This window comes from Aotus nancymaae, unplaced genomic scaffold (genome assembly GCF_030222135.1).
Source record: "Aotus nancymaae isolate 86718 unplaced genomic scaffold, 86718_ANA_hifiasm-v0.15.2.pri h1tg000014l, whole genome shotgun sequence".
NCBI lineage: Eukaryota > Metazoa > Chordata > Mammalia > Primates > Aotidae > Aotus > Aotus nancymaae.
The window spans coordinates 95,235,093-95,262,777 of record NW_026988425.1 but is presented as its reverse complement, the minus strand read 5'-3'; the positions used below and the strand labels follow the sequence as shown (position 1 = coordinate 95,262,777).

General features: G+C 36.4%; 1 protein-coding gene across 8 annotated transcripts in view; it reads right to left on the bottom strand.

Moving 5' to 3' along the window:
• PAM (peptidylglycine alpha-amidating monooxygenase) overlaps positions 1–27,685 on the bottom strand; it is a 171,298-nt gene that overhangs the window by 26,150 nt on the left and 117,463 nt on the right. For 4 of the 8 annotated variants that reach the window (XM_064376193.1, XM_064376192.1, XM_064376194.1 and 1 more), the window contains exons 14-15: positions 27,253–27,573; positions 12,044–12,173 (exon numbers count right to left, since the gene is read on the bottom strand). In XM_064376193.1, the coding sequence (XP_064232263.1) occupies positions 12,044–12,173; positions 27,253–27,573 (451 nt within the window). The remainder of the gene's footprint in view (positions 1–12,043; positions 12,174–27,252; positions 27,574–27,685) is intronic. The other 4 variants (XM_064376197.1, XM_064376199.1, XM_064376198.1 and 1 more) reach the window with 1 other exon arrangement.

The following is a 27,685-nucleotide window of genomic DNA, read 5'->3' as shown; positions in this document are numbered from 1 at the left end:
TCATTTAAAAAATGCATCACACAATTATCTGAGCTACTTGACAGTTACAGTCTTTTGGGTATAGTTTTCCTGAACGATAACAATAAGTCCCTGAGGTAGTTCTTATTAATGATGCATTCAATTGAACACAAAATATTGATTCAGCTTTGTCAATCTAAAAAGTAAGTAATACTCTTTATATATGCTATTATGTGCAGTTAAAACCACACAGTGGTATCTACAAAAAAAAATAAATTTATGAAATGGAAGTAGCATCATTAACAAAACAGATTTCATAAGATATTTATGAGGTCATTATCAAACTGAAATGTGAAATTTTATTAGATAGGAACCAGTGTAAGAATATTCATAGTATTATTAAATCATGGGAGAATGGCATGATTTCAATGTAGTCGTTCTTGTGACTATGAAACACCAAATAATTTATCCTCTATCTGAAACTCTATTTTCAACATGAATTTATTTACTAAAATCTTTATAACTATTCCTCTGGAAAACAAAGGTACTGGATTCAACCATTAGTAATCTTTTATTTTTCCAACTAGACTATAATATTGACTAACAAGTTCAGCACATCTGAGACTCAGTATGTTGTAAACTTCACATTCATGTGTAACAGATTAACATTTGTTCATTCATTATCTTTTTTTAAGGTTTGATATGGTTTGGTTGTTTCCCCACCCAAGTCTTACCTTGAAGTACAATTTCCATAATCCCCACGTGTCGCGGGAGGGACTTGGTGGAAAGTAATTGAATCATGGGGTGATTACTCCCAGGGTGCTGTTCTCATGATAGTCAGTGAGTTCTCATGAGATCTGATGGTTTTATAAGGGGATTTTCAACTTTTTGCTTGGCACTACTCCTTCTTGCCATCATGTGAAGAAGGATTTGTTTGCTTCCCCTTCTGCCTGAATGTAAGTTTCCTAAGGCCTCTCTAGCCATGCTGAACTGTGAGTCAATTAAATTTCTTTCCTTTATAAATTACTCGGTCTTGGATATGTCTTTATTAGTGTGAGAAGGAACTAATACAGTAAATCAGTACCAGAAGTGAGGTGCTACCATAAAGATATACAAAAATGTGGATGTGACTTTGGAATTGGGTAATAGGCAGAAGTTAGAACAATTTGGAAGGCTCAGAAGACAGGAAGATGTGGGAAAGTTTGTAACTTTCTAGAGACTTGTTGACTGGCTTTGACCAAAGTGCTGATAGTGTTAGGAACAATGAAGCCTAGGCTGGGATGGTCTCAGATTGAGATGTTTAGGTTGCTGGGAACTGGAATAAGGGTGACTTCTGCTATGTTTTAGCAAAGAGACTGGTGGCATTTTGCCCCTGCCCTAGAAATCTGTGGAACTCTGAACTCAAGAAAGATGATTTAGGGTATCTGGTGGAAGAAACGTCTAAGCAGCAAAGAGTTCGAGGGGTGACTTGAGTGCTCTTAAGAGCCCTCAGTTTTATTCATTCACAAAGATATGGTTTGAATTGGAACTTATGTTTAAAAGAAAAGCAGAGTAAAAAAGTTGGGAGGGCCGGGTGTGGTGGCTCATGCCTGTAATCCCAGCACTTTGGGAGGCCGAGGCGGGTGGATCACGAGGTCAAGAGATCAAGACCATCCTGGTCAACATGGTGAAACCTCATCTCTACTAAAAATACAAAAAATTAGCTGGGCATGGTGGTGTGTGCCTGTAATCCCAGCTACTCAAGAGGCTGAGGCAGGAGAATTGCCTGAATCCAGGTGGCTGAGGTTGCGGTGAGCTGAGATTGCACCATTGCACTCCAGCCTGGGTAACAAGAGCAAAACTCCGTCTCAAAAAAAAAAAAAAGTTTGGAAAATTTGCAGCCTGATGATGTGATAGAAAAGAAAAACCCATTTTCTGAGGAGAAATTCAAGCCAGCTGCAGAAATTTGCATAAGTAATCAGCAGCCAAATGCTACTTGTCAAGGCAATAACGAAAATGTCTGAGGTCTTCACGCAGCCCCTTCCATCACAGGCCCAGTGGCCTAGGAGGAAAAAATGGTTTCGTGGGCTGGGCCTAGGGTCTTGATGCTTTGTGTATCCTCAGGACTTGGTGCCTTGTGTCCTATCCATGGCTAAATGAGGCTGAGGTGTAGCTTGGACCATGGTTTCAGATGGTGCAAGCCCCAAGCCTTGGCAGCTTCCATTTGGTGTTGAGGCTGCAGGTGCACAGAAGTCAAGAATTAAGGTTTGGGAACCTCTGCCTAATTTCAGAAGATGTATGGAAATGCCTGGAGGTCCAGGAAGAAGTTTTCTGTAGGGGAAGAAGCATCATTGATAACCTCTGCTAGGGCAGTGTGAAAGTGAAATGTGGGGTTGGAGCCTCCACATGGTCTCCACTGGTGCACTTCCTAGTGGAGCTGTGAGAAGAGGGCCACCATCCTCTAGAACTTGGAATTTTAGATCGACTGACAGATTACACTGTATGCCTAGAAAAGCCACAGACACTCAATGCCAATTGTGAAAGCAGCCAGGAGGGGGCTGAATACTGCTAAACCACAGGGATGGAGCTGCCCAAGGCTGTGGGAGCCCATCTTTTGCATCAGTGTGACCTGGATGTGAGACATGGAGTCAAAGGAGATCATTTTGGAGCTCTAAGATTTGACTGCCCCACTGGATTTCAGATTTGCATGGGGCCTGTATCACCTTCATTTTGGCCAAATTCTCCCATTTGGGAGGGACCTGGTGGAAAGTAATTGAATCATGGGGCGGTTTCCCCATACTGCTGTTCTCTGATAGTGAGTTCTCATGAGATCTGATGGTTTTATAAGGGGCTTTACCCCATGTTGCTCAGCACTTCTTCTTGCCATCACATGAAAAGGGACGCATTTGCTTCCCCTTCTGCCTGACTGTAAGTTTCCTGAGGCCTCCCCAGCCATGCTGAACTGTGAGTCAGTTAAACCTCTTTCCTTTATAAATTACCCAGTCTCAGGTATGTCTTTATTAGCAGCATGAGAAAGAACTAACATAAGGTTTAAGTCTCACATTCCTCATTATTCAGAAATGTTTCAGTGCTTTGTAAAGCCACATTGGCAATCTACATAATGTGAAAATTATGCTTCTGCTATTAGGAGTTAAAACCTTTCCCCCTCTTTTTTAAATGGAAATTTTAATTGAGGTAAGTGCAGATGCATATACAGTTATAAGAAATAAAAAAGTTCTGTGTGCCCTTTACCCTGTTTCTCCATTTTGCAAAACTATATATAACATCACTACATTTAATAAAACTATATATAATATTTTCTTTTTTTTTGAGATGAAGTTTTGCTCTTGTTACCCAGGCTAGAGTGTAATGGTATAATCTTGGCTCACCACAACCTCTGCCTCCCAGGTTCAAACAATTATCCTGCCTCAGCCTCCCGAGCAGCTGGGATAACAGGCATGTGCCACCACGCCTGGCTAATTTTGCATTTTTTTTTTTTTTTTTATAAATTGTTCTCTTCTTTTTTTTTTTTTTTTTTTTTTTGAGACGGAGTTTCGCTCTTGATACCCAGGCTGGAGCGCAATGGCGCGATCTCGGCTCACCGCAATCTCCGCCTCCTGGGTTCAGGCAATTCTCCTGCCTCAGCCTCCTGAGTAGCTGGGATTACAGGCACGCGCCACCGTGCCCAGCTAATTTTTTGTATTAGTAGAGACGGGGTTTCACCATGTTGACCAGGATGGTCTCGATCTCTTGACCTCGTGATCCACCCGCCTCGGCCTCCCAAAGTGCTGGGATTACAGGCTTGAGCCACCGCGCCCGGCCTAATTTTGCATTTTTATGAGAGACAGGGTTTCACCAAGTTGGTCAGGCTGATCTTGAACTCCTGACCTCAGGTCATCCACCCACCTTGGCCTCCCAAAGTGCTGGGATTACAGGTGTGAGTCACTGTACCCGGCCCTATTCTTAGTTTATTTCCTTGGAATATACTAATATATTACTTTTCTACCCCACCTTGACCTATGGAATATGGAAAGTTACTGAGTCTTCATAATTCTTGCCAATTTATAATTCTTACCAAGTGCTATCTACTTTATATGTAGATTGTGAGTTCTGACTCACCATTGACAGCTAATAATAGTGGCAATTCAATTGCCTATTGTATATCCTTGCATTAGACCTCAGCACATATAATTCCACATCTTCCCCTCTCTGCATAATGACAAACCATTAGGGATACTTGATATATTTACCTGCCCATGGTTTCTCCAAGAATGGGTTGCAGTATTTCTGTAAGATAACTGCTCCTTTGATCTATCTTCTCATTCATGTAAATATTCACCATCATTCCTAAATCTTTGGTCATACTATTTTAGGAAATAGCACTTCTACAATTTATTGATGAGGGGTATGCAAAAACGAGGTTTCATACACCGAACTTCTGTAATTTAAAGCATTTCTCTTAGCTCCAGATTATTTCTCTAGATGCTCAAATATTTCAAAGTGTAATCTACAGGTTAAATTACTCACTGGCAGCTATGTAAGATCAGAGTCACAGACCTGGAATGCTGGGCTTGGCTTCCAAGGAAACAAGCTATATTAAGGAAGACATATAAATAACAGACCCACAGTCCTTGTGCCAGCCAGGTCAAATGAAAATGTTTCAGCTCATGAGTAGGTAAGTGAAAAACATCCTTTATCAATGGCATTGTTCTGCACTGCCCACAAATGTAGAAAAAAAAATGTATCAAGTAATTGATATTTTGCTGCCACAAACACTATTTGTGTGTGGGCATTTATACTCATAATCTAGAAATTTCAAGTTTCCAGTGGTGGCAACAAATAGTAAAATTAACTAATTTGAGGATCATTTAATTTTATTTCATGATCCACTTTTTGGGTTTGTAATAGAAAATTTTGACACAGCAAATGAAGGAATGGGAAGAAAAATAGCAAATGAAGGAATGGGAAGAAAAATAAGGAACAAAACAAAATAAGACAGAATAAGTAAATCAGAGTAAAATTTTTTTGAGACAGTCTCACTCTGTCGCCTAGGTTGGAGGGCATGGTATGATCATAGCTCATTGGAGCCTCGACCTCCGAGACTCATGTGATTCTCCCATCTCAGCCTCCTGAGCAGCTGGGATCACAGGTGCACACTACCATGCCCAACTAATTCATTTTTATTGTTTGGAGAGATGGGGTCTCCTATATTGACCAGGCTGATCTTGAACTTCTGGGCTCAAGAAATTGTCCCAACTCGGCCTCCCAAAGTTCAGATATTTATTATTAAAAGTTGGATCCGTAAAAAAAATCATCTTTCAACTTATCAAGAGATCTTTCCCAGCATCTTAGTACAATGTAACAACTAATTATCTGAATCTTTTTAGGTTTCATTTGCTATCACAAATTAGACTTATGTCATCTATGTGTACAAAGGGCATTTTATGTTTGCTTAAGACTAGTTACTTTTTCATGCTTTATGATTATTATTCATATTATTACTGTACTACCAGTGAAGGATATCAGTAATAACGTAAATTCTAGAATTTACTGATTAGAGAATCTGTTCATTTAACTACTACCCCTCAAAAACAAAGTAAAAAATAACACAAAGCAAACAAAACATAACAAAATAAAATCCAAAGATAAAACACTCTACTTATATATACCTCATTTAAATGTAGTAATTTACTTCAGTAATGTAAATAACAAATAAAAAAATGCAGAATTCTTAGGAAGAATATAGCTTTTAAAAAAGTAGTCATTACATAATAGGCCTGACCACTTTATTTAAGATTATTGTGATGTCTTTCAACAGATGTCCATGTGTTTAAACTGGCAGCATCCAGGGACATTGATTTACTCAGATGATTGGTTGACCAGCCCTAATCCTTTCACTTGGGATGGCTGGAGCTTCATGGAATTAACAGCTGGTCCCTGACGGTTGCACGGGCAAATAATAAAAGAAACTGACATCTTTTCTCAAATGAGAAAATCACAGTCCCCCTTCAAACACACATGTTAAACTTGCTAAGTAAGTAGTTTATAAACTCTTGTAATTCAAAGAAAAGTAACCCTTGAACAGTCCACAAATGGCTGTCAGATTAAAGAGGTGGATACAGCGTTGCTATAGCAAACTGCTTATTTAGTGTTCCAAAGCAGCTACCCCACATTATTTGCTGCAGACAGGTCTTTATTTCAACCACATTTAACTTTTTACAGGATATAATAATACCCTGCACATTTCACACAGTGCCTGGAGCACTTTTGATTTTTCTTTGCTTCTCTGGAAAAGCACTCAGTTGAAAAGACTGAACTGTGGCCTATGGGCTGGAATTCATCAGTTCCTTATTTTAGCAGTTTGAATTCTCCATTAATGATTTTGCACATTAGCAGCTAATCAAACAGTTTAGCTAAGGCTGGGAAGAAATGTTTTGCTATATTCACACACAAAAAGAGCTAGAGTATAAACTTCTATGCCATCAATCAAAATTAAGGGAATGCAAAATAAATAATAGCAACCGAAGGAAGATATGAAATATAATGTTGCAATTATATAAATTAAGAAGCCAGAGAGAGAACTGTAGGTTTTCATGCAAAAATATAAGTGAAAATGGAACCTCAATATTAGAAGAGCAAAGACATATCCTACAAAGGCCAGAGGCTCTCAATGGAATATAACTTAATATGTTAAAAACACCTACTTCTGAAAATATACACATTGTAAAAAGCCCCTGTGAGGCAGGAAAAGAGGTGGGCAGACAAAAAAAATTCAGTATTAATATTTAGTGTCATTTTAGGCCTTGAACTATAGATACCACAAATAGATATGAAAAAAAAAAAAAAAAGAACTAGGTATCATATACCCAGGCTCTGGATTCTATTCGGTCAATAAGGCCATTGGGGACAAGTGACTTAAAAAAGTACATTTGTTACTTAACACCATAAGGTAACTATTAAAGCCCTCACTTTTTAGGCAAGGGACTGAGAGTCAGGGAGTTCAAACGTCTTGATGCAAGTCTCAAAAATAGGAAATGGTAACCGAGATTCAAATCCAGGCCTCTTATCTTCAAAAAATGTGATTTTCTCTTACTTGGATTGACTTGACTGAATTGGTAACTCTCCCACTCAATGTGTATAGTAGAAGAGATGAAATAATAGTCACAGAACCAAGAAGAATTAGAGAAACTAGCAGAAAACTGGAAGAGAAAGGCTCCAGTAAAGTGCGAAACGGCGATATGAGAGAGAAAAGTAGAACACCGAAACAGTCTTTGTTGCAGAACTCCTTATGGTTTTCCCTCAGACATGAAGGTATTAAAGTAACAGACACTTACTCCAGGGCCAGTTAAACCCTAAGTTATGAAAGACATTGCAGATGTCGAAGCAGAACCCAGGCAGATATCTTAACTGAGGCTCCAGAAAACTAGTGAAGCAAATCTTGAACTGACTTTTCTACAAGTTAGGAAGCAAATGGATTTCTAAAACAATAGATCTTGGCAAAATTCCACCAAGTGTTGATAAAGAGATGGTTTGTGAGCTATCTGGGGGGAGGAGGGAAGAAGATTCCTAGAGGGCTATGAGTTCTCTACAAACAAAACTTGCAAAATCAACCATTAAACTATTCAAATTTTATAAACAGCATCTATCAAATTTTATAAACAGCATCTATGAAGATATAAAAGGCATACTTATCAAGTACAATACAAAGCTGGGAGACCCAACACAAAGCTGGGAGATCTAATACAAATTCTTTGACTAATTCAGGTTAAGATAATACCTGTAAATTGAAACAATGTTAAATCTAATAAAGTGAAACCTAATTGGAATAAATCCCTGAATTCAATATTTTTAAAACAATGCATAAGCATAAACTTCCAGTAAAAATATCAGCACAATTTTTGACATATACTTGAAGATTTTTGTAGATTACAAATTCCACATAAGGCAACACAGTGATATAACTGCTAAAAAATAAGTGAATACAATTCTCTTATACCAACAGAAATGTAGAATACACATCAAAAGAATTAATTACAACACTAATCAAATAATATGTGAGGTATTGTGACTTCTAGGTGAAACACTTTAAAGGGAGAGAAACCAAAATTCATTCAATTGAAATAAATCATGTCAGCATGAAGATTGGTTGAGAGCTTGGAGAATATTTAGTTCTTTCTTCAAATATGCAAATAAATGACATGGATAAATGGGAATGAATTCATTCTGCATTACTATAAGGTGAAGTTATAGGACTCATATTTAGGTAAAATAATGAACTTTATAACATCTAGATAAGTCCCATAATTGGAAAGCATGTCTCATATCTAGGGAATTTCTTGGCATTGAAAAAAATTAAAGCACTGCATGATGATTGAAGGTGCTGTAGCAGAGATGTGTACATTAGTTGGGAGGCTGGAGATAAGCTCCCTGATGGACACTTGCTGTTTTGGGTGTACAGTGTTTATTGTTCCATTTTCTGCTAATGAAACCTCAACTTTTTTAGTTGAGCCACCATTTTGAGCTCCACTCTCAGTCCATTGCTTCAGATAATGTTGACTGTACTCCCACATTCTGCGGGTAGAACAAAAGACTCAGGCTAAACCAAAGACTCAATTTTATTTCTCTGCCCAAAATAATTGGCTTAATGGACAATGAGACATGATCTAGGTCCGACCAAGGAATGCTATAAAGACTAATTTTAGTGAGTTTATGTTGACTTATTAGGCATATAGACTATCTCTTCTGTGACATTAGGATGATAATGTGAACTGAATCTGCAAATGGAGAGGAGCAACAGAAATGACTCAGGGACTGTGAATGGAGCCACCCTACAGAAAAATGAGCTGTAAAATAGATTCTAATGATGTCATTGGGCAACTATATCCCCTGAAATTTCCACTTATACAAACTAATTTCCTCTGTTCCTAAGTTAGTTTGTATTGAGTTTTCTCTCTCATTTGTAACAGAAAGAATCTGAAGTGACACTACTTCCAAGATCCCTTCCAACTCCATGTGAAGAAATGATAAACAAAATAAGAAATACAACTTCTAACATCTAAAAGTTAGGGGCAAGACCCACAGCTTAGTTAAGTGGGTATATGATTTGAGTTCTGCATAGTATACCCCAACCATAGCTCAGATACATGAAAGAAAGGCCAAGAAGCACTTGAGCGTGGTGGTGATTTTAAGACAAAAAGCTAGGAACAGCTATTACTGAGGCAAAAGCTACCCAGTTCCTGCTGGGAGGCATTTAAACTTTAAAGAGCTCTAGATGCCATGCTGCCCTAACACCAGGGCAGACAAGAGACTCTTGAAAGTTTCATTACACCCTGCTGGCAACAGGCATTTCTTATTTCAGCTAGAAGAGAAGCTTGTTAAAGAAGCAATACTAAAGTAAGGGAGAAAAATGGAAATCAAATTGAGAAAGGGAATGACTATCATCTTTCAAGAGGACAGAGGTTTATCATCATTATTATTTTGGTTGCCATGTTTATTTAGCATGGTTAAGTCAAAGAATAAGGGCTAATCATGGTTACCAGGTGGGAATGAAGAATAGTAGTATTTATAATGAAAGCTGACACAATGATATCAAAGGATCTTTGAGTACTAAGTATTAACTCTAAGTGCTATTTGATATTTAAAGAACGATCACAGCTTATGAACTATGGGATATGGAGTGCTTTAATTTGATTTAGAAGACGTCCTGGTCTTACAGAACCTATACTTTTGTGAACCTCAGAAATATCAGAATGGGAAAGATTCCAAGGAAAATTAATATAGGATTTCTCACTATGAAACAGTGGTAACAAGAAGAATAGAGTTTCCACCTAATTTTTAACTTGTATTGTCCCTCACCTGTATATCATAAATTCCACAGGAAGGGACTTTTTCTTTGTATAAGCCTTGGATTTTTAATGAAGGACAGGAAAAAAAAACTATATACTTCATCCAATTTATAGACTGTGACGATGGCCATGCATTACTATGCAAAGAATAGAGCCTGAATCTAATTCGTTCTTTGAACAAATCCAAATTTATTTTCCTAAAAAATAACTAACACTAATCCACTTCTAATTCTACTCAGAGAGCTGAGTGCCAGAAAAGAATTTTCTTACAACTATAGCTTGCAAATCTGCTAGGGGCCAACAAGCAATAAATACCAAGAAGGGAGAAGGAAAGAGAGAGAAAAAACATTTTTACATCTGAAAGAGAGATGAAGAAGAGAGAAGAAACAGAGATTAAGTGAGTAAAATCAGCAGTTTGCTCTGAAGACGTCTTGCATATTTAACCACACCCCTTAGTGGATGTCATTTATCAGGGTAAATACTCTGGGGCTTTGGCAATGAAACCTGAATCTATTTCCATAGGATCCTGGTTACCTAGATGCTACCACAGCCAGATATGCAACAGAAAATGCTCGTAGGTAGTTCCTGTTTCACAGTCTTATTTCATCTCCCACCCTAAACTGGCCTTTATACATCAATTTTTCTATTAAACTATTCCAGCCTCTGCTGTTTACTTGGAATGAATATCACATTAAAATGGAAAATTGGCTTTTGTCCAACTTAGCTTTAGCCAGCTGAAACAGTATCAATGGGAGAAAATGATGCTGTAATTTTCTCCTCTGGTAAAATATGGCTAGAAATCCATGCAGAAAATGTAGCAATATTCATTAAAGTGAAGAATATGCTACCATGAATAGTAAGTTTGCTTTTAAAAGCACTTGTTAAAATACCATTAGATGTTCAATAATAAGACTATGTAACAGAGATGTATGAATGAGAATGTCGAGTTTGATTATTTACTTTGAACTCTGAAGTGATCTTTTTCAGATTCCATTTTCAAGTGTGACAACTGGAAAGGACAATTAAACAGTAACAAAGCTACCAATCTATTCTGAAATGCTGATTGAATTCCATCTTCAACTGCACAAAGAAAACTAGATATATGCATATGTGACAGAACCGGGTTAAACATAGGTTTAATCAACATCTCTGAAACGAGAGAAACAACTGAACTATACATGTAGATCCTCAATTTTCCAATGAGACCCCATAGTTATACATATGAAAAGAGAAGATTCACTAGGTTTAATTGACAAAAAATTTTCAAATTTATCTCCCTGTGTAAATTTGTAATATAAGAAATGAATAAATGGATATTCATTCCTTAAAAGAATTAAAATAACCTGCTAAATTGTGGGGCAAGCTTTTAAAAATACAATCATGAACATGCTTACAATTCTATTAAAAGCAGTATTGCAAAGTGGCTAAGTGAGTCAACTCTGGAGTTAGATGCGAAGCAACTGAAGCCCGGCTTTGCCACTTGCTAATTTGGGCACAATGACTTAACTTCTCTTGGTTTCTACATCTGTAAAACCTGAATGATGGTGACTCAGAGGAAACACTCAATAACTGTTTGATATTTTTACTAAAAATCCCTCTAAGAAGGTAGGAAAGGAAAATCCAGAGGATAAAGCAGGAGTAATAGACAGTCCTAGAGTTATTCTTAAATCTTCGATGCTCATGAAAAGAGCAAATTTGAGTAATAAAATTAGTCTATATTAAAACATAAAGGCTGAGTTGCCATTTCTTCACATGTAGTGGCCAAACTGCCCCAACCACAGTGTCCAGGACTATGGCCTTAGCATAGTTCTACACCCAGGACATGAAAATAACAAAAGTGCGTTGTTATAGTCAACCAGTAACCTTTCTTAGTTAATCACTTATCATGAGCACTCTCCTTGAAGTCTTGAACATTTTTCAGTAAGGTACTGACTTAACTATCTTTAATGTTGTTCTTTTTAGGAAGTGACGATCACTTCACTTCCTGACGTCAAAGGAGGGAGCAAAATGGTAAGTGGGTAGAATAACAGACTGTTACTTCTTTCCAAAAGCTATTTGGTGAAACTACTTTGTATTAAAACACACAAGACTTCCTCTCTGCTACTTACTACAGTCAGACATTAAAAGGACAAATATATTTTGCTCATAAAAATCAAATTCTAAAAAACCTTTATAGTTCTCTCACCATTATTCTTAATTTAATAAAAAAATGTACACAATTTTTGTTTTCATTTGCTTATTGAAGAAAAAACATTACTTACTTTCCAGCCCAGATGCGGTCACCTCTGTGGAAAATCACCAGGTTATTCTTAGGGTCTAGAGCCACCCCAGAAACCTGGCCTGGCAACAGGTATACTCCAGGCCAATCCAGTGCCTCTTCCATGTGGAAATCTAAAAGATATATCCACAGATTTAGTGTAAAAAAGAAAGGTCGACTGCCTCATGAGGATTCACAATAGTTATAAGAAGCTCATGCGATAACATCACTAGATGCAAAGAAATAAAAGGAAGACAATCAAGCCGTGCTCTACATAAATCATACCACATGCACATTCCAAGTAGCCTTCTGAGTGATAAAATGAAGTGACTGGGAACTTGTATTAGGACTGTTTTCTTTTCCTTTTGATAAGATGCCTGTAAAGCCAGCTAACTCAAGTCATTAAAGGGTAAATTTGAGATGGCCTTTTTCTTGACAAGATTCTTACTTTAATCTCTTCAGAAAATATGACAACATAGATGACATTTTAATACAAAGCTTTTCGTGAATAAATAGGAAGAATGGGCAATAAGTCTGGAACTCTGTGTTCTTATGTCTCTCTCTTAGCTATCTATCTCTATCTATCTATCTATCTATCAATCAATCATCTCCTGAGTAAATTCTGGATATTCAATATTAAACAGCCCCCATAAGAAACCATCCGTTGATTATTCCTTGTTACAAAGAACTAAGATATTGATTTCATTCTCCTAACTTCAGTGATACTGTAAGAATAGGACTCTCTCTTTCACTCTTCATATTTTGTTTCCTAAAATGAGAGAAAAAAATATGACAGAAACTCTGTGACGGAATGGTTTCCAAATTATTCTTATTTCTTATCAGAATACATTTATCTTCAGAGAATATCTGGGTTTGTGTGTGTAGGTGTTTTGAGACAGGATCTCACTCTGTCTCCCAGGCTAGAATGCAGTAGCACCATCACAGCTCACTGCAGCCTCAACCTGCTAAGCTCAAGAAATCCTCCCACCTCGATCTCCTGAGTGGCTGGGACAACAGGTGTGCACCTCTATGCCCAGTTAATTTAAGAAAACAATTTATTCTAGAGATGGCAGCTCACTGTGTTGTCCAGGACGGTTTCCAATTCCTGGGCTCAAGTGATCCTCCTGCTTCAGCCTCCCAAAGTGTGGGGATTATAGGTGTGACCCACCGCGGCCAGCCTCATTTGTTAATAGCTTTTATAAATATGCTCACGAATAAAGGGGTGTATATATCTATACTAATTGAGGATATAGAGTTATGAAGATCACTGTGAAAGCTACTGTGTCAGCGTTAATATTCTTTCCCTCCCAAATACTTCAACAAAGATTCTGAAAAGAAAGGCAGCAATTTGAGTCTCATTTCTCCTTGCCACCCTCTGGAGGATGTGGTAACATAAAGTGAAATCCTCAAAGACAGACATTAAAGACTGGGGGGAGAAAGGGAAGCTCAAAGCTTATATGATCAGCTATGAAAACTTGAGAGGATGCTTGTGTGAGAACAAGCACTTTTAAATAATTCTGTCAACTATAGAAAAGAAAAAGTACCTTTCATCCAAAATATTTTAAACTTTGTACATTTAATTTTTTCTTTAATAAAAATTAACAAAACATAGCACAATTAATAGGATGCCCAGATTAGGACAACTTTTGCTAAAGCGTTGTCTTTATTTCTTTATTTCTTTTTTCCTTTTTTTTTTTTTTTTTTTTTTTTTTGCTGAAGCATCTTCAACAACTATTCCCTAAGTGTACTTTCTAGGTAAGATGCTATGCTAGAATCTGGGAATGCAAAGGAATAAAATATGGTTTTTGGCCTTGGTAAATATAACATAATATGATATAATATAATACGATATAATAGGACTATAATAGGATAGGAATATGACAGAATAAAATGTTTAAAAAAGCCAGGAACCCAATACTTATGACACAAAGTAGTACAGGAATATGTGAGAGGGTCCAGAGTCCTTCCCGACGTTTGGGCTGGAATAGGGTAGGATTAAGGCCTACTTAAAAGGTTTCCTATGGAAACAAACGTTTATGTTTGCACTTAAAGGTAAGGTGGAGTTCATCAAGTGTAGAAGTAGGCAGAGAATATTTTGGTCAAAAAGAATAAAAGTGAGGATGTTTATAACTGCAGAATGTATTTTAAGATTTTTAAAAATAATCTGGAAAGGATATGTGTGTATGCCAGGTGGAATGGGGGGCTGGGGACTGGATTAGCTGATTCTGAGATCTGGTTTAGACTGGAAAATGTACTGATACCACCTAAAAGAGTCTGGATTTAACAATGATAATACAATGTGTAGCTGAGGTATCTTGACCTCTACTGATAATTTTGAGGCATGTTACAAGTGCTTTATTAGCAGCAGTAAAGCACAGTGTCAAGGAATAATTTGCTTTTGAAATATTTTAGAGCATATGAAAATGTCATTGTTACTTATGTATTGTGATATGCCTTCTTGATCTGGAGGGAAGATAGGCAGAATTACAGCTGGCATGGCTGAATTTGCAAATAATTTTAGGCATAGCAGTGGATGTGAATGGAGCTGCTCAAATGAACAGTAGATGAAAAGTATCTATCATCTATCACACTTGCTTGTCATAAAAGGGAAAACAATTGCAAACCGCTGCTACAGGCAATTGGGAACCACTGAAGGTTTAGAAACATGTTTTATTGGTACAAAATAATTGTACATATTTATAGGATACATGAGATATTTTGATACAAACATGATCAAATCAGGGTATTTAAAATATACATCACCTTGAACACGTATCATTTCTTTGTGTTGGAAACATTTAATATCTTCTCTTCTAGCTATTTTGAAATAGACAATATATTGTTGTTAACTATATTTAACTTGCTGTGCTATCAAACACTAAAAGTTATTTCATCTCTCTACATGTTTGTACCCATTAACCAACTTCTCTCTATTCCCATAGATCTTTCCCAGGCTCTGGTAACTATCATTCTATTTTCTATCTCCATGAGATCAATGTTTTAAGCTTCCACATATGAGTAAGAATGTGGTATTTGTCTTTCTGTTTGGCTTATTTCACTTAACATAATGACCTCTAGTTTCATCCATTTGCTGCAAGTGACAAAATTCCATTCTTTTTTATGGCTAAATAGTATTGAATTGTATACACACACCACCTTCTCTTTATCCATTCATTTGTTGATGTATTCTTAGGTTGATTCCATAACTTGGCTACTGTAAATAGTATTGCAGTAAACATGGGGGTACAGTTAGTCCTTTGATTGACTTCCTTTCCTTTTTGAAAAATGTCATTGGTATAATGATTACATTAAATTTGTAGATTGTATTAGTCTGTTTTCACACTGCTGATAAAGATATACCTGAGACTGGGGTAATTTATAAAGAAAAAGAGGTTTGATGGACTTACAGTTCCACGTGCCTGGGGAGGCTTCGCAATCATGGTGGAAGGTGAAAGGCATGTCTGACATGGTGGCAGACAAGAGAGAATGCAAGCCAAGCAAAAGGGGTTCCCTTTATAAAACCATCAGGTCTTGTGAGACTTACTACCCTGAGAACAGTATGGGGGAAACTGACCCCATGATTCAATTACCTCACACTGGGTCTCTCCTATGAGGGAATTGTGGGAACTACAATTCAAGATGATATTTGGGTGGGAGACAGCCAAACCATATCAGATAGTATTGTCATTTTAACACTATGATTTTTTTCAGTCCACGAGCAGGAAATATTTTTCCATTTTTTTGGTGTTATCTTCAATTTCTTTCATCAATGTTTTGTAGTTTTCCTTGCAGAGATCTTCATCTCCTTGGTTAAATTTATTCATCAGTATTTTTTTAAGCTATTGTAAATAAGACTGCTTTCTTGATTTCTTTTTCAGCTAGTTCATTATTGGTGTATAAAAATGCTACTGATTTTCATATGTTGACTTTGTGTCTTGAAACTTTACTCAATTTCTTTATAAGTTCTAAGAGTTTTCTTGGTGAAGTCTTAAGGTTTTTCTCTATATAAAATCATGTCATCTGCAAAGAGGGAACAATCTTACTTCTTCGTTTCTGATTTGGGTGTCTTTTAGTTCTTTTTCTTGCCTGACTGCTCTGGTTAGAACTTCTAGTACTCTGTGAAATAAGAATGGTCAAAGTGGGCATCCTTGTCTTCTTCTGTTCTTAAAGAAAAGACTTTCCTCTTTTCTCCATTCAGTATGATGTCAGCTTTGGGTTTGCTGTATATGGACTTTATTATGTAGAAGTATATTCCTTCTATGCATAATTTATTGAGAGTTTCTGTCATGCAGAAAAGTAGAATTTTAGCAAATGCTTTTTCTTCATCTATTGATATGATCATATGGTTTTTGTCCTTCATTCTGTTGATGTGCTGTATCATGTTTATTGCTGAACCATCCTCATACCCCAACAATAAATTTCACTTGATCATTATGTATTATCTCTTTGATGTATTTCTGAAATTGGTTTGATAGTACCGTGTTGAGGATTTTGCACTTATGTTCATCAGAGATACTGGCCTGCTGTTTTTTCTTTTTTTTTTTTTTACTGTATCCTTATCTGGTTTTGATACCAAGATAATGCTGGTTTCACAGAATAAATTAGGAAGAATTCCCTCTTCTTCCACATTTTGGAATAGGTTGAAAAGAACTGATATTAGTTCTTTATAATTTTGTTACAATTTAACAATAAAGTCATCTGGTCCTGGGCTTTTCTTTGATGGGAATTATTATTATTATTATTACTGATTCAATCTCATTACTTGTTATTGGTGTGTTCAGGTTTTCTATTTCTTTCTAGTTCAAGCTTGGTGGGTTATATGCATCCAGGAATTTATTCATATCCTCTAGGTTTTCTAATTTATTAGCATACAGTTGTTTAAAACATTATATCTCTAATGATTCTTTATATTTCTGTGGTATCTGTTGCTATGTCACCTTTTTCATTTCTGATTTTATTTATTTGAATCTTCCCTCCTTTTTTCTTGGTTAGTGTAGGTGGCAGTTTACTCATCTTGTTTATCTTTCAAAAAACCAACTTTTTTTCCATTGGCCTTTGTATTTTTTTTTAGTCCCTATTTCATTTAGTTCTGCTCTGATCTTTATTCTTTCCTTTTACTAATTTTGGGTTTGGTTTGCTCTTGCTTTCCCAGTTCTTTGAAGTGCATTGTTAAGTTGTTTATTTGACAGTCTTTTACTTTTTGATGTAGGCATTTATTGCTATAAACTTCCTTCTTACCATTGTTTTTGCTATATTCTATAGGTTTTGGTATATTGCGTTTCCATTTTCATTTGTTTCAAAAATTTTTTTGATTTCCTTCCTAATTTCTTCATTGACCCAATAGTTGATCATGAGCATGTTGCTTAATTTCAATGTATTTGTACAGCTTCGAAAGTTCTTCTTGTTATTGAATTCTAGCTTTTTTTCATTGTGGTCTAAGAAGATACCTGATAGAATTTCTATTTTTAAAATTTTGTTGAGACATGTTTTCTGGCCTAACACACAGTCTATCCTGGAGAATGTTACATGTGCTGATAAAAAGAAGGTGCATTCTACAGCTGTTGGATAAAATGTTCTGTAAATGTCTATTAGGCCAATTTGGTCTAAAGGGCAATTTCAGTTCAATGTTTGCTTTCTGTCTACATGATCTGTCTAATGCTGACAATGGTTGAGATCCCCGACCATTACTGTGTTGGAGTCTATCTCACCCTTTAGGTCAAATAATGTTTCCTTTATATAGCTCTGTGCTACAGTGTTGCAGGCATATATATTTAGAATTGGTATATCCTCTTGCTGAATTGATCCCTTTGTCTTTATATAATGATCACTTCATCGTTGTTGTTGCTTTTACAGTTATTAAAGTCCATTTTACCTGATACATAACTACTCATGCTTGCTTTTGTTTTTCATTTGCATGAAATATATTTGACAATCACTTCACTTTAGTCTTTTGTGTCTTTACAGGTGAAGTGAGTTTTTATGAGCAGCAAATAGTTGGGTTATATATTTCTATCCATTAAGGCAGTCTGCATATTTTAAGTGAGAAATTTAATCCATTTACATTCAAGGTTATTATCGGTAGGTGAGGACTTACTCTTGTCATTTTGTTAATTCTCTTCTGGTTGTTTTGTATAGCCTTTTTTCCTTTCTTATTGTCATTGTGGTTTGATGTTTTTTTGCAGTGGCAACACTTGAGTCCTTTCTCTTTCTCATTTGTGTGTCTGCTCTGCCACTGAATTTCATACTTTTATGTGTTTTTGTGATGGTAGATACTGTTCTTTTGCTTATAGAGGTAAAATCTGGACTTTCTTAAGCATTTATTGTGGGATGTTCTAATGCTAATGAATTCCCACAAGTTTTGCTTGTCTGGGAAAACTTTGCTGGGAATAGCATTCTCGGATGAATTGTTTTTTGCTTTTAGCACTTTGAATATATCAATCGGCACTGTCTCCTGATCTGTAAGGTTTAAGTTTAGAAAGTTGCTTTAGTCTGAAGGAGGGTTCCTTACCTGGACTTGATGCTTTTCTTTTGATGTTTTTAGAATTTAATCTTTGTTTTTGACTTTTGAAAATTCCACTATAATGTTTCTTGGAGAAGACCTTTTAGGTTGAAGCTATTTAGGGATCACTGGGATTCCTGTATCTGGATATCTGGATATCTTCCAAGACAGGAAGCTTTCAGCTGTTATTTCATTACATGGGTTTTCTATGCCTTTGTCCATCTCTACACCTTATAGAACAACACAATTTGAATATATAATCAGTTTACAGTGTCCTATATATCATAGTATGTAAGCTTTCTTCATTTTTTAATATTTTTTCTTTTTAAAATCTCATGTGTTTTTTTGTTAGTTTGTTTTTAATGAGACAGAATCTCACTGTCATCCAGGATGGAGTGCAGTGATGCTATCTTGGCTCACTGCAATCTCTGCCCCCCAGGTTCAAGTGATTTTCATGCCTTAGCCACCCAAATAGCTGGAATTGTAGGCACACGTAACCCCGTCTGGCTATTTTTTTTTTTTTTTTGTATTTTTAGTAGACACAGAGTTTTGCCACATTGTCTAGACTGGTCTCAAACTCCTGACCTCAAGCAGACTACCTGCCTCAGCCTCCCAAAGTGTGAGATTACAGGTATGAGTCACATGCCTGGCCTCACTGGGTTATTTTAAAAGATGTCTTCATATTCAGAAATTCTTCCTTCTGCTTGATCTAGTCTATTGTTGAAGTTCTCAACAGTATTTTTTATTTCATTTGATTAAATTCTTCAGTTCTAGGATTTCTGTTTGACTCTTTTTTATAATATCTCTTTGTCAAATTTCTCATTCAGATCATAAACTGTTTTTCTGAATTCTTTGTATTTTTTATCTGTGTTTTCTTGTATTTTACTGAGCTTTTTAATATCATTATGTTGAATTCCTTTTCAGGAATTTCATAGATTTTTTTTTTTGTTGAGTATGTTGCTGGAGAATTATTGTGTTCCATTAGAGGTGTCATGTTTCCTTTTCATGTTTCTTCAGTCCTTACAATGATATCTCTATATGTGGTAAAACAGTTGCTTCTTCCAATTGTATATATTAGGTTTCATAAGGAAAGATGTTTTTCTTTTTCTTTTTTTTTTTTTTTTGAGACGGAGTTTCGCTCTTGTTACCCAGGCTGGAGTGCAATGGCGCGATCTCGGCTCACTGCAACCTCCGCCTCCTGGGTTCAGGCGATTATCCTGCCTCAGCCTCCTGAGTAGCTGGGATTACAGGCACGTGCCACCATGCCCAGCTAATTTTTTGTATTAGTAGAGACGGGGTTTCACCATGTTGACTGGGATGGTCTCGATCTCTTGACCTCGTGATCCACCCGCCTCGGCCTCCCAAAGTGCTGGGATTACAGGCTTGAGCCACCGCGCCCGGCGAAAGATGTTTTTCTTTATAGACAAACTATAGTGTTGGTTGAATAGGGTGCTTTGGCTTTAATTCTTGGTGGGCACAGTAGTCTCTGTATGATTTCTTTGGTTAAAATCGGCATCAGTGGTGTCTTTGAGTTCCTCAGTAGCTTAAGCTGTAGTTGTTAGTAGAGGTTATGGTGAGGCTTTGCTGAGGACAGGGACACAAGGTGGGTTAATCCTTGGGCCCCACTGGTGGCAACAGTGAGCTGAGCATGCCAGTCTTTAAGGCCCCTTGGTGGTGTATGCAGGTATCATGATAGCAGGTCCAGGCAGCTTACTCAGGTTCTGGCAGTGGCAGTGGTGGGCTGGGTGGGCAGTTAGGTCCTTGTGTCCACGGGCGGCATGCATGGCGTCGGTGAAGGCAGTAGTAGCGCTGAACCTATCCTCAGATCCCCAAGCGGTACACATGGACATCAGCAGTGGTGGTAGTGGGCTGGAAGGACCCATCCTCAGGTCCCCATGTGGCTCATGCAGGTGGGCTCTGGCAGCAGTGGTGATGGCAGGCTTGACAGATATGTCCTTAGACCCCTAGGAGGAGTGCATAGACATCAGTGGTGGTAGATGAGGTGGGTGAATCTTCAAATCCCTGGGCAATGTGTCTGGACTCAGGCAGGTTGAGTTGATCCCCAGGCCTCAATGATGTGGGCAAGCACTGGCAGGGGCAGTGCTGGGTGGAGAGGAACTATCCTTAGGCCCTCTGATGGTGTATGCCCATGGAAAAATTTAATACATGGGGTGACATGATTAATGCTGTATTTTTGAAAGTGAACTCTGGAAACAGAGTATATGCATTAGAATTAGCGATAACTAGATAAATCAACAGATAGATATGTCATCCCCCACCCCCCAAATGTTAATGATTTTAAAGTTGCTTGAATCTCAGGTTGCACGTCATCCATTCTCCTCTCATTTAGTTGTCATAATTCTGTACTCATTCACCACTCCTGAAACTTCTAGCTGGCTTCTAAGGGAATCTCAAAGCTCATGACAATGCAGATATTTGCACGCTTATATTACTTAGCCAAGAGTTCAAAATTTTCAGGATCTGAGTCTCTTTATTAAACAGAAATTCAGGGACAGTTAAAGAAAAACTGAGTTCATAATTTTTTTTCTGTGAAGATTAGCTAAATTAATTAATATTTTTGCTTCCAGTTTCACAATATTTTTAATTATTAGGAAGTTAAAGGCTGTTCTCTATGAGATGAAATGATCAAGAATAAAGGCAATGATTTAGGACTAGTGTGTATGTAGATGGAATTAATATTGATCATTCTTCCAATTCCTGCTCATCATGACATGAGAATCAGAGAATGCTAGAACGATGTCAAAATTATTCCACATAACTGTCTCATTTGACAGGAAAGGAACTTCAGCCTTGAGCCAGACTTTAGGCCTCAATTTCAGGGATAATTATTTTCTAATCCCCAATTAAGGACAATTTCAAATCTTTGCTAAATAAACTATATGATAAAATATATTTGGGTTCTACCTTAAACGCTTTTGATGATAGAGAAGTTAAAAATTCTAGTTCAGATTTTTCTTAGTTATTATTCAAGAAATGATTCAATATATGACTAGTTAATGTTGCAGATTAACAGTTTTGGCTTAAAAATTAAATGCGAATTTCTTACCCATGACCTTGGGAAAGTCATTCCCAACTCTGTCAGTTGCTCTAAATTCAGAGAGCAAATGATAGAATTATTTCAAGCTTGATTGCTTATTTTTAAACTCTGGAGTTGAGAATATATTACTGGAAACAACACTTTTAGAAAAATAAGATAAATATACATTAACTATTGATCCTAGTAGCTTTGTTACAAATTTGTTTTTATTTCTAAAAGATTATTAAAAAGTTGAAAGAACCCATGAAATCTTAAAATATTTTTCCAGTGACATATAACACTTTTTATGATAAATAAATCATATTATTCTATAAGGAATCCTTATACTTATTATAAATAAAGGTTAATGTACAGCCACATATTCTGCCATATAGTCAGAAAAAGAAGTTACTACTTTTAGAAAAAAATTAAATATTGCTATTAAAATTGCATCAATTAATCATGAAAAAGATTAATAAATTACACTTTCCCAGAGAGAGATTAATATTACTGATCATTGTTGCATTCACATGAAATTATTAATAAATATTTGAAAGGGCATTCATTTATCTGTGTTACATAAAGACTAACAGAGCTAAAGTTGAGGAAAAAACATAATTTCAAACCCAGAACTATGAATTAATTGCAGTGTAACAAGGATCTTCACATTTAATTTTAAGAAAATAGGACTGAAAAAAATAACTAGAAGACTTCAACAAAAACTAAATATGGTACTTGCTTTTTCTGTACTTGTAAATTTTCATCTTTTCAGAAAAGGATGCTTTGTTTTGGTCAGGAATTATTATTCATCAGAAGTGCCAGCAATAACTATAATTAACTAAAACTATTGTAGAAATATTTATACCAAAGTAAGAAAGAAAACAAGAATTAATTATAATGTTTCATTTAATGAGAGTGAAGTGAGGAAGAGATTTACTATAATAGGGGCTCAAAAGCATTAGCAGAATTCCTTTCCTTTTTAAAGTTTCTTTAATTGCAAATGAGATTTTCATCTTGGTCAAACTGGCTGAATATTGACTGAGAAAGCATAACCAATACACCTATGATACCTATAGTTATTACAATTGTAGCATAAGATAATTAGATCACTGGAAAAAAGTCCTCTTCCTATTTGGATATCCAGGGTGTTTGTGTGTATGTGTGTGTGTGAGATGCAGAATAACAGAGTGATTAAGAAGCAAGATGGGAGCAAGTGGGCCTGGTTTTGCATCTTGGTTTCTTGAGCTATGGCATTTTGGGCATATGACTTAACCTTTCTATGCATCACTTTCTTACTCTCTAATGAATCAATGTATCTAAAACACTAAGCTTGCCTCAAAGTAAGTGCTATGTATACGTGTTTATTTTTTACCATTCTCCTCCCATCCAGAGATGAAAATTCAGCCAACTGAATTGTTTATTTCACCTTGAAAATTCTGCAAGACTGGAATGTAGATGTAAGCATATGACTGAAATATAAGAATAGACTCTGAAATTAAGTATAAGTTGTTCATAGAACTGAAGAAAAAACTAAATGTATCTTAAGAATAATTGAACACTTTCTGAATCCTTTTAGTTGATCAAAATTGTCACACAAATGCAGTTTTATTTTCTGACATCCAGAGGTTTGTAATACATGCTCAATCAGGCTTTCACATGCAAGTATGTGGTAGTCCAATCAAATTTGCCACTAGAATAGCTAGTTCTACTTTTTAAATGTTCAATGAGTCTAGTTTGCAGAGGGCAACTAGAATAAAGGTACCTAAGATTTTGTTTCTACTCTATTAGTGCTGTCTCTATCTAAACTATGAATGATAGAAACTAAATTATACTAGGTCTAAACAGAAGTGCATCTGCTTCTTAGTTTATTGAAGTTAGTATTTTCACACTCTGTGTCATGTATCACATGCCAATATCAAGACAGATCAATGTAAGTCATCAGACATTTGAAGAACCACAAGCTCCCATTGTGATTAAACACTGCCAAGTCACTTTCTCAACTTATCAACTTAGAGTGCCACATTTTGTTGCTTTCCTGCATACTAGAAGAAAATTCTCTGACTCACAAATGCTGCTTAAGATCAAGTAATTAATATCCATATTTTGGTTTTTAATTTTAAAAAATCTCAATCTCACATGACAGTAATGGTAGTAATAATAATCACAATTGTTAATATATCATAACATTTTTAAATGCTTTCTACATGCTGACACTGTTCAAAGCACTTTGCATGTATAATATCATTTGACCCTCAATTGAACTCTGCGAGGAGTATACTATTATAATCCTCATTTATACATGAGAAAACTGAAGCCCATAGCATTTTTTTTAAACTTGCGTAGAGACCACATAGAAAACTGTGTATCTGAAATTCAAAGTCACCAGGCAGTTGGGTGCCAGGACTCACAATATCCTACATTATATTGTCTCTATGAAGTAGTTTCCAAATTTGATTTTGGCCAAATACAGAACTGCTTTTGGGGAAGCTGTTGTGTGTGTGTGTGTGTGTGTGTGTGTGTGTGTGTGTGTGTCTGTGTGTGTTGGGAAGGCTGTGACTACTACCTCCTACTTGAGGCATTCCCTTTCAAAAACAGTTTGAAAATCTCTAGTCTAGCTAATCTGAACTTGTCCAGGAAGTTTCTGTTGCTAATGCTGTTTTCACAACTGTTCAGAGTTTTCTGATCTTCACCAAAAATCATGAAGATAAAACCTAAAAAAATGCTATTCGCAGATATCTGTACTCCTAGAGACACAATGAAGACACAGTACTTGACTAACTTGTTCTGGGGAATGACAAGAACTGTCAGAAGATATCATTCTACTGTGTTCTTCATGCAGCTTGGTGACCACTGATATCCAACCCATAATGAGGTGGAGAATCCAATTTTAAAGGCAAATGCCAAGGTGGAAAACAAGTGGAATCCTGACCAGACTAAAGGTTCAGAAAACAGTATGGTTTTTGAAACCCTCAAGTGTTCCTGGGCCTACTATATAGTCACACCCAGATTTTTGAGCTGATCTATTAATTTCATCTTTGAATCCTCAAGTCAGCTGGATGGGCTTCATAACCATATTACAGTTTCAACATATAGACCAATTGATGAAATCTAAAATATTGCTGCAGAGAACACTGTTGCATTAGATTATGCTGGTGTCAAGAACTGGGGACATCCGAACAGCGTTCTGAGTAGAAATCTCCATTTTCTAAGCAGTGAGGGTCCAGTGTTCCTGGGAAGTTTATCTAAACTGGGCAAGTACATTAGCATCTCTTTGAGCACAATTGTATTGAAATGTAAGAAACTAGAAGATGAACATTGGAAATCATAAAGTCCAAGTTGAAGATTTAGATCTGTGACCTCATTCAAATAGACTAACTTCTGGCTTCAGTTTCTTTATTTGAAAATTAACAATAGGTGTCAAATATATCTGAAATAAGTATGAGCTATAATATTAAGCAACAGAACAGCCTGACAGTTTCGTTTTAGTAATAATCTCACATAAAAAGTTACTTTCTTCTTTGCAGCAAATAGAATTCATTATAGCAAATTAGGCACTTAGGGAAACAGTTAATTCCTCCAGACCATTAGGCTCATTCTCAGCTTTGCCTGGAGTAAAGAAAGGGTATGAGAGAAACAATGAATTATTGATCAAATTTATTATCCTTGACTATACCCTGAGGACTAGACATTAATTAGATTACTAATAAGTTTTATTAGAGACTTATATGCTGATAATGTCCTAGTTTATTTTTTGCAAAATGGAAGCTTCCTGAGGATAGGTTTTCCTCTGGCTTACCCAAAGGAATGCAACAGCATCAATTAAAGTTAGTTATTACACTGCATTATAGTAAACGGTGAAAGAGAATTAAGAAAAAGCCTTTTAGAAATAGTTAACCTAAATATGAGTTTTGCATTTTATTTTGAAAGGTTTTTGGAATTAGAGTAGTGAAATAACATCAAATCATTTAAATAAGGAAATACATGCTCCTTTCTTAATTTGCAGTTGTGCTGAATGTTTCTATGACTCATTGTTATTCACTTCAGTGACATTCACAGGAAGGAAATTTCCCTAACTAGATCCTACAGAAGCATTTTTCTCTTGAGCACTGTCATTTGACCACCCTGGAAACCAAGAGGATATTTGCCAAGTATATGCACTTGGGTATTTTAAGAATTTGTTTCGTAGAAACACTTGGTAGGTTTCAGAAATGCAGTATCTTATGTCAAATTCTGACTGTGACATTGACACTCTTGATACCTACAAATGACCATAATATCATTTCAAATCCAAGAATAACAAAGACAAGTCATGGAATAAAGCACGCTGCAACTCACATTTCACACATGAACACAATTGCATTCTCACAAAAGAGGCTCTTTTCCCTTTTATATTTCCATGTTGTCTGGGTTACAGTTCACTGTCCTTAAAATATAAGTTCAGTCAGACACCCCTGTGTGTTTTGAAATGCATAGGGACATGATAAACTGCAAATTTCTAGGCATCATACTCAGAGATGCTGATTCAGCTGTTCTTTGATAAGATTGAGGGGTCTAAATTTTTCTTACGCACCCTGCATGATTCTGATGCAAGGAGGTCCAAGGACCACCTCTTGAGAAACACAGTTTTATTCGATAAATCCAGAAGGAGCTAGAGCAGGTCTGATCCTGTTTAAATGCGAAAAGTTAAAAATCCAGGTTCTGGTTAACATCTCTCAGAAACCATTAGGCTAGGCCCAATGGATAATGCTTGAAACTCTTATGTGAGCAAAAGGCACTGCATGCTAACTTTTTTCAATTATAAATAAAAATCAGCTGGGTGTTGAATAATTTATGACTTCCTGCAAAGCTGAATTTGAAAACATCAAGCCTGTGCCATTCCAGCCCACACGTGGACAGCTGACATGCACGCATATCCGTTACTTTTTTGGAGATTATCTCCACATGCTGTATTATGTGGCTTTCCACATTAGCAAGTAACGTGAAACACAATCAATATCACAGAGGCCACAACACAATTAAAGACAAAGATGAGGCATCCATAGCTTGCTGGTACAGAAACCTGAAGGGAATAAGGTATTGTCTGTCCTCTACTTATGGAAGCCTATTTTGGCTAGAAATAAAGATAAATCTGATAGTTATTGACTGACTAGAGGTCCTTCAGAAATACTCAACTTTCCAATTAAGATTGTAATCGATAATGAAACCTAAGAAATCAAATTCATAAAAATGGTTATATTTTACAAGTCAGCTGGATGAGAATATTGAAAGTATAAGATTCCTTTGAGAGGAATTTAATTACCTTACAAGGAGACAGTGTATGAGCATTTCTTACACTGGGACTCTACATATCAGGTTTTGAATTTTCAATGTATTTCCACTGAGCAAAATAAAACATATTTATTTGGTAAGAATTTTTATCCCGAATTTCATATGCCTCCTTTCCCCAAATGATCCAACTGAACAGACGCTAAATTTATGCAGTATTAGACCAAAACCGAAACAACAACAAAATCTTCCAAGTGATATCTGATAGCCCAAATCTGAGTAATATTTTTTCTAATAAGTCCTTTTCATTGATGAATTTTTTTCACCCATTAACTTCTTATTCCCTTCAGGTTTTACTAATGTGGATTGTAGCATTTCACACTTCATTCCTTAAAAGAAACCCTACACGCACCTCCTGTGTGTTCTGGTTCCCAGGTGCCTTCACCAGATGGGGGCTGCTGTAATGAGAAAACTCTGCTCTCTGGTGGCCTCAAGGTAGATACTAGTCTGTGGAATTTGTGAATTCTGTCTCTGACAAGAATAGCATCACCCCTCTCATGTTCTGCACCCTCTCTGGCATCAGACCGACCAAGATCCTTTTTTTGGACTACATTTGCAATCTCGGCTACCAGGTCTGACTCTGATTCTGCCTTTTCTGTAGGATTATATTTGTGCACATGAACAACATCTTCCCTTTCTCCTAGCAGCTTGGAAAGTAGTGAATAGAAATCACCTGTGGAAAAAAGAGAAGAGATATGGGCGTGGAGCGTAGATAAGATTGCAAAATTTACAAAGTTTGGTGCTTTAAAAAATATCTACTTGTTTCTTATAATAAATACGAGAGA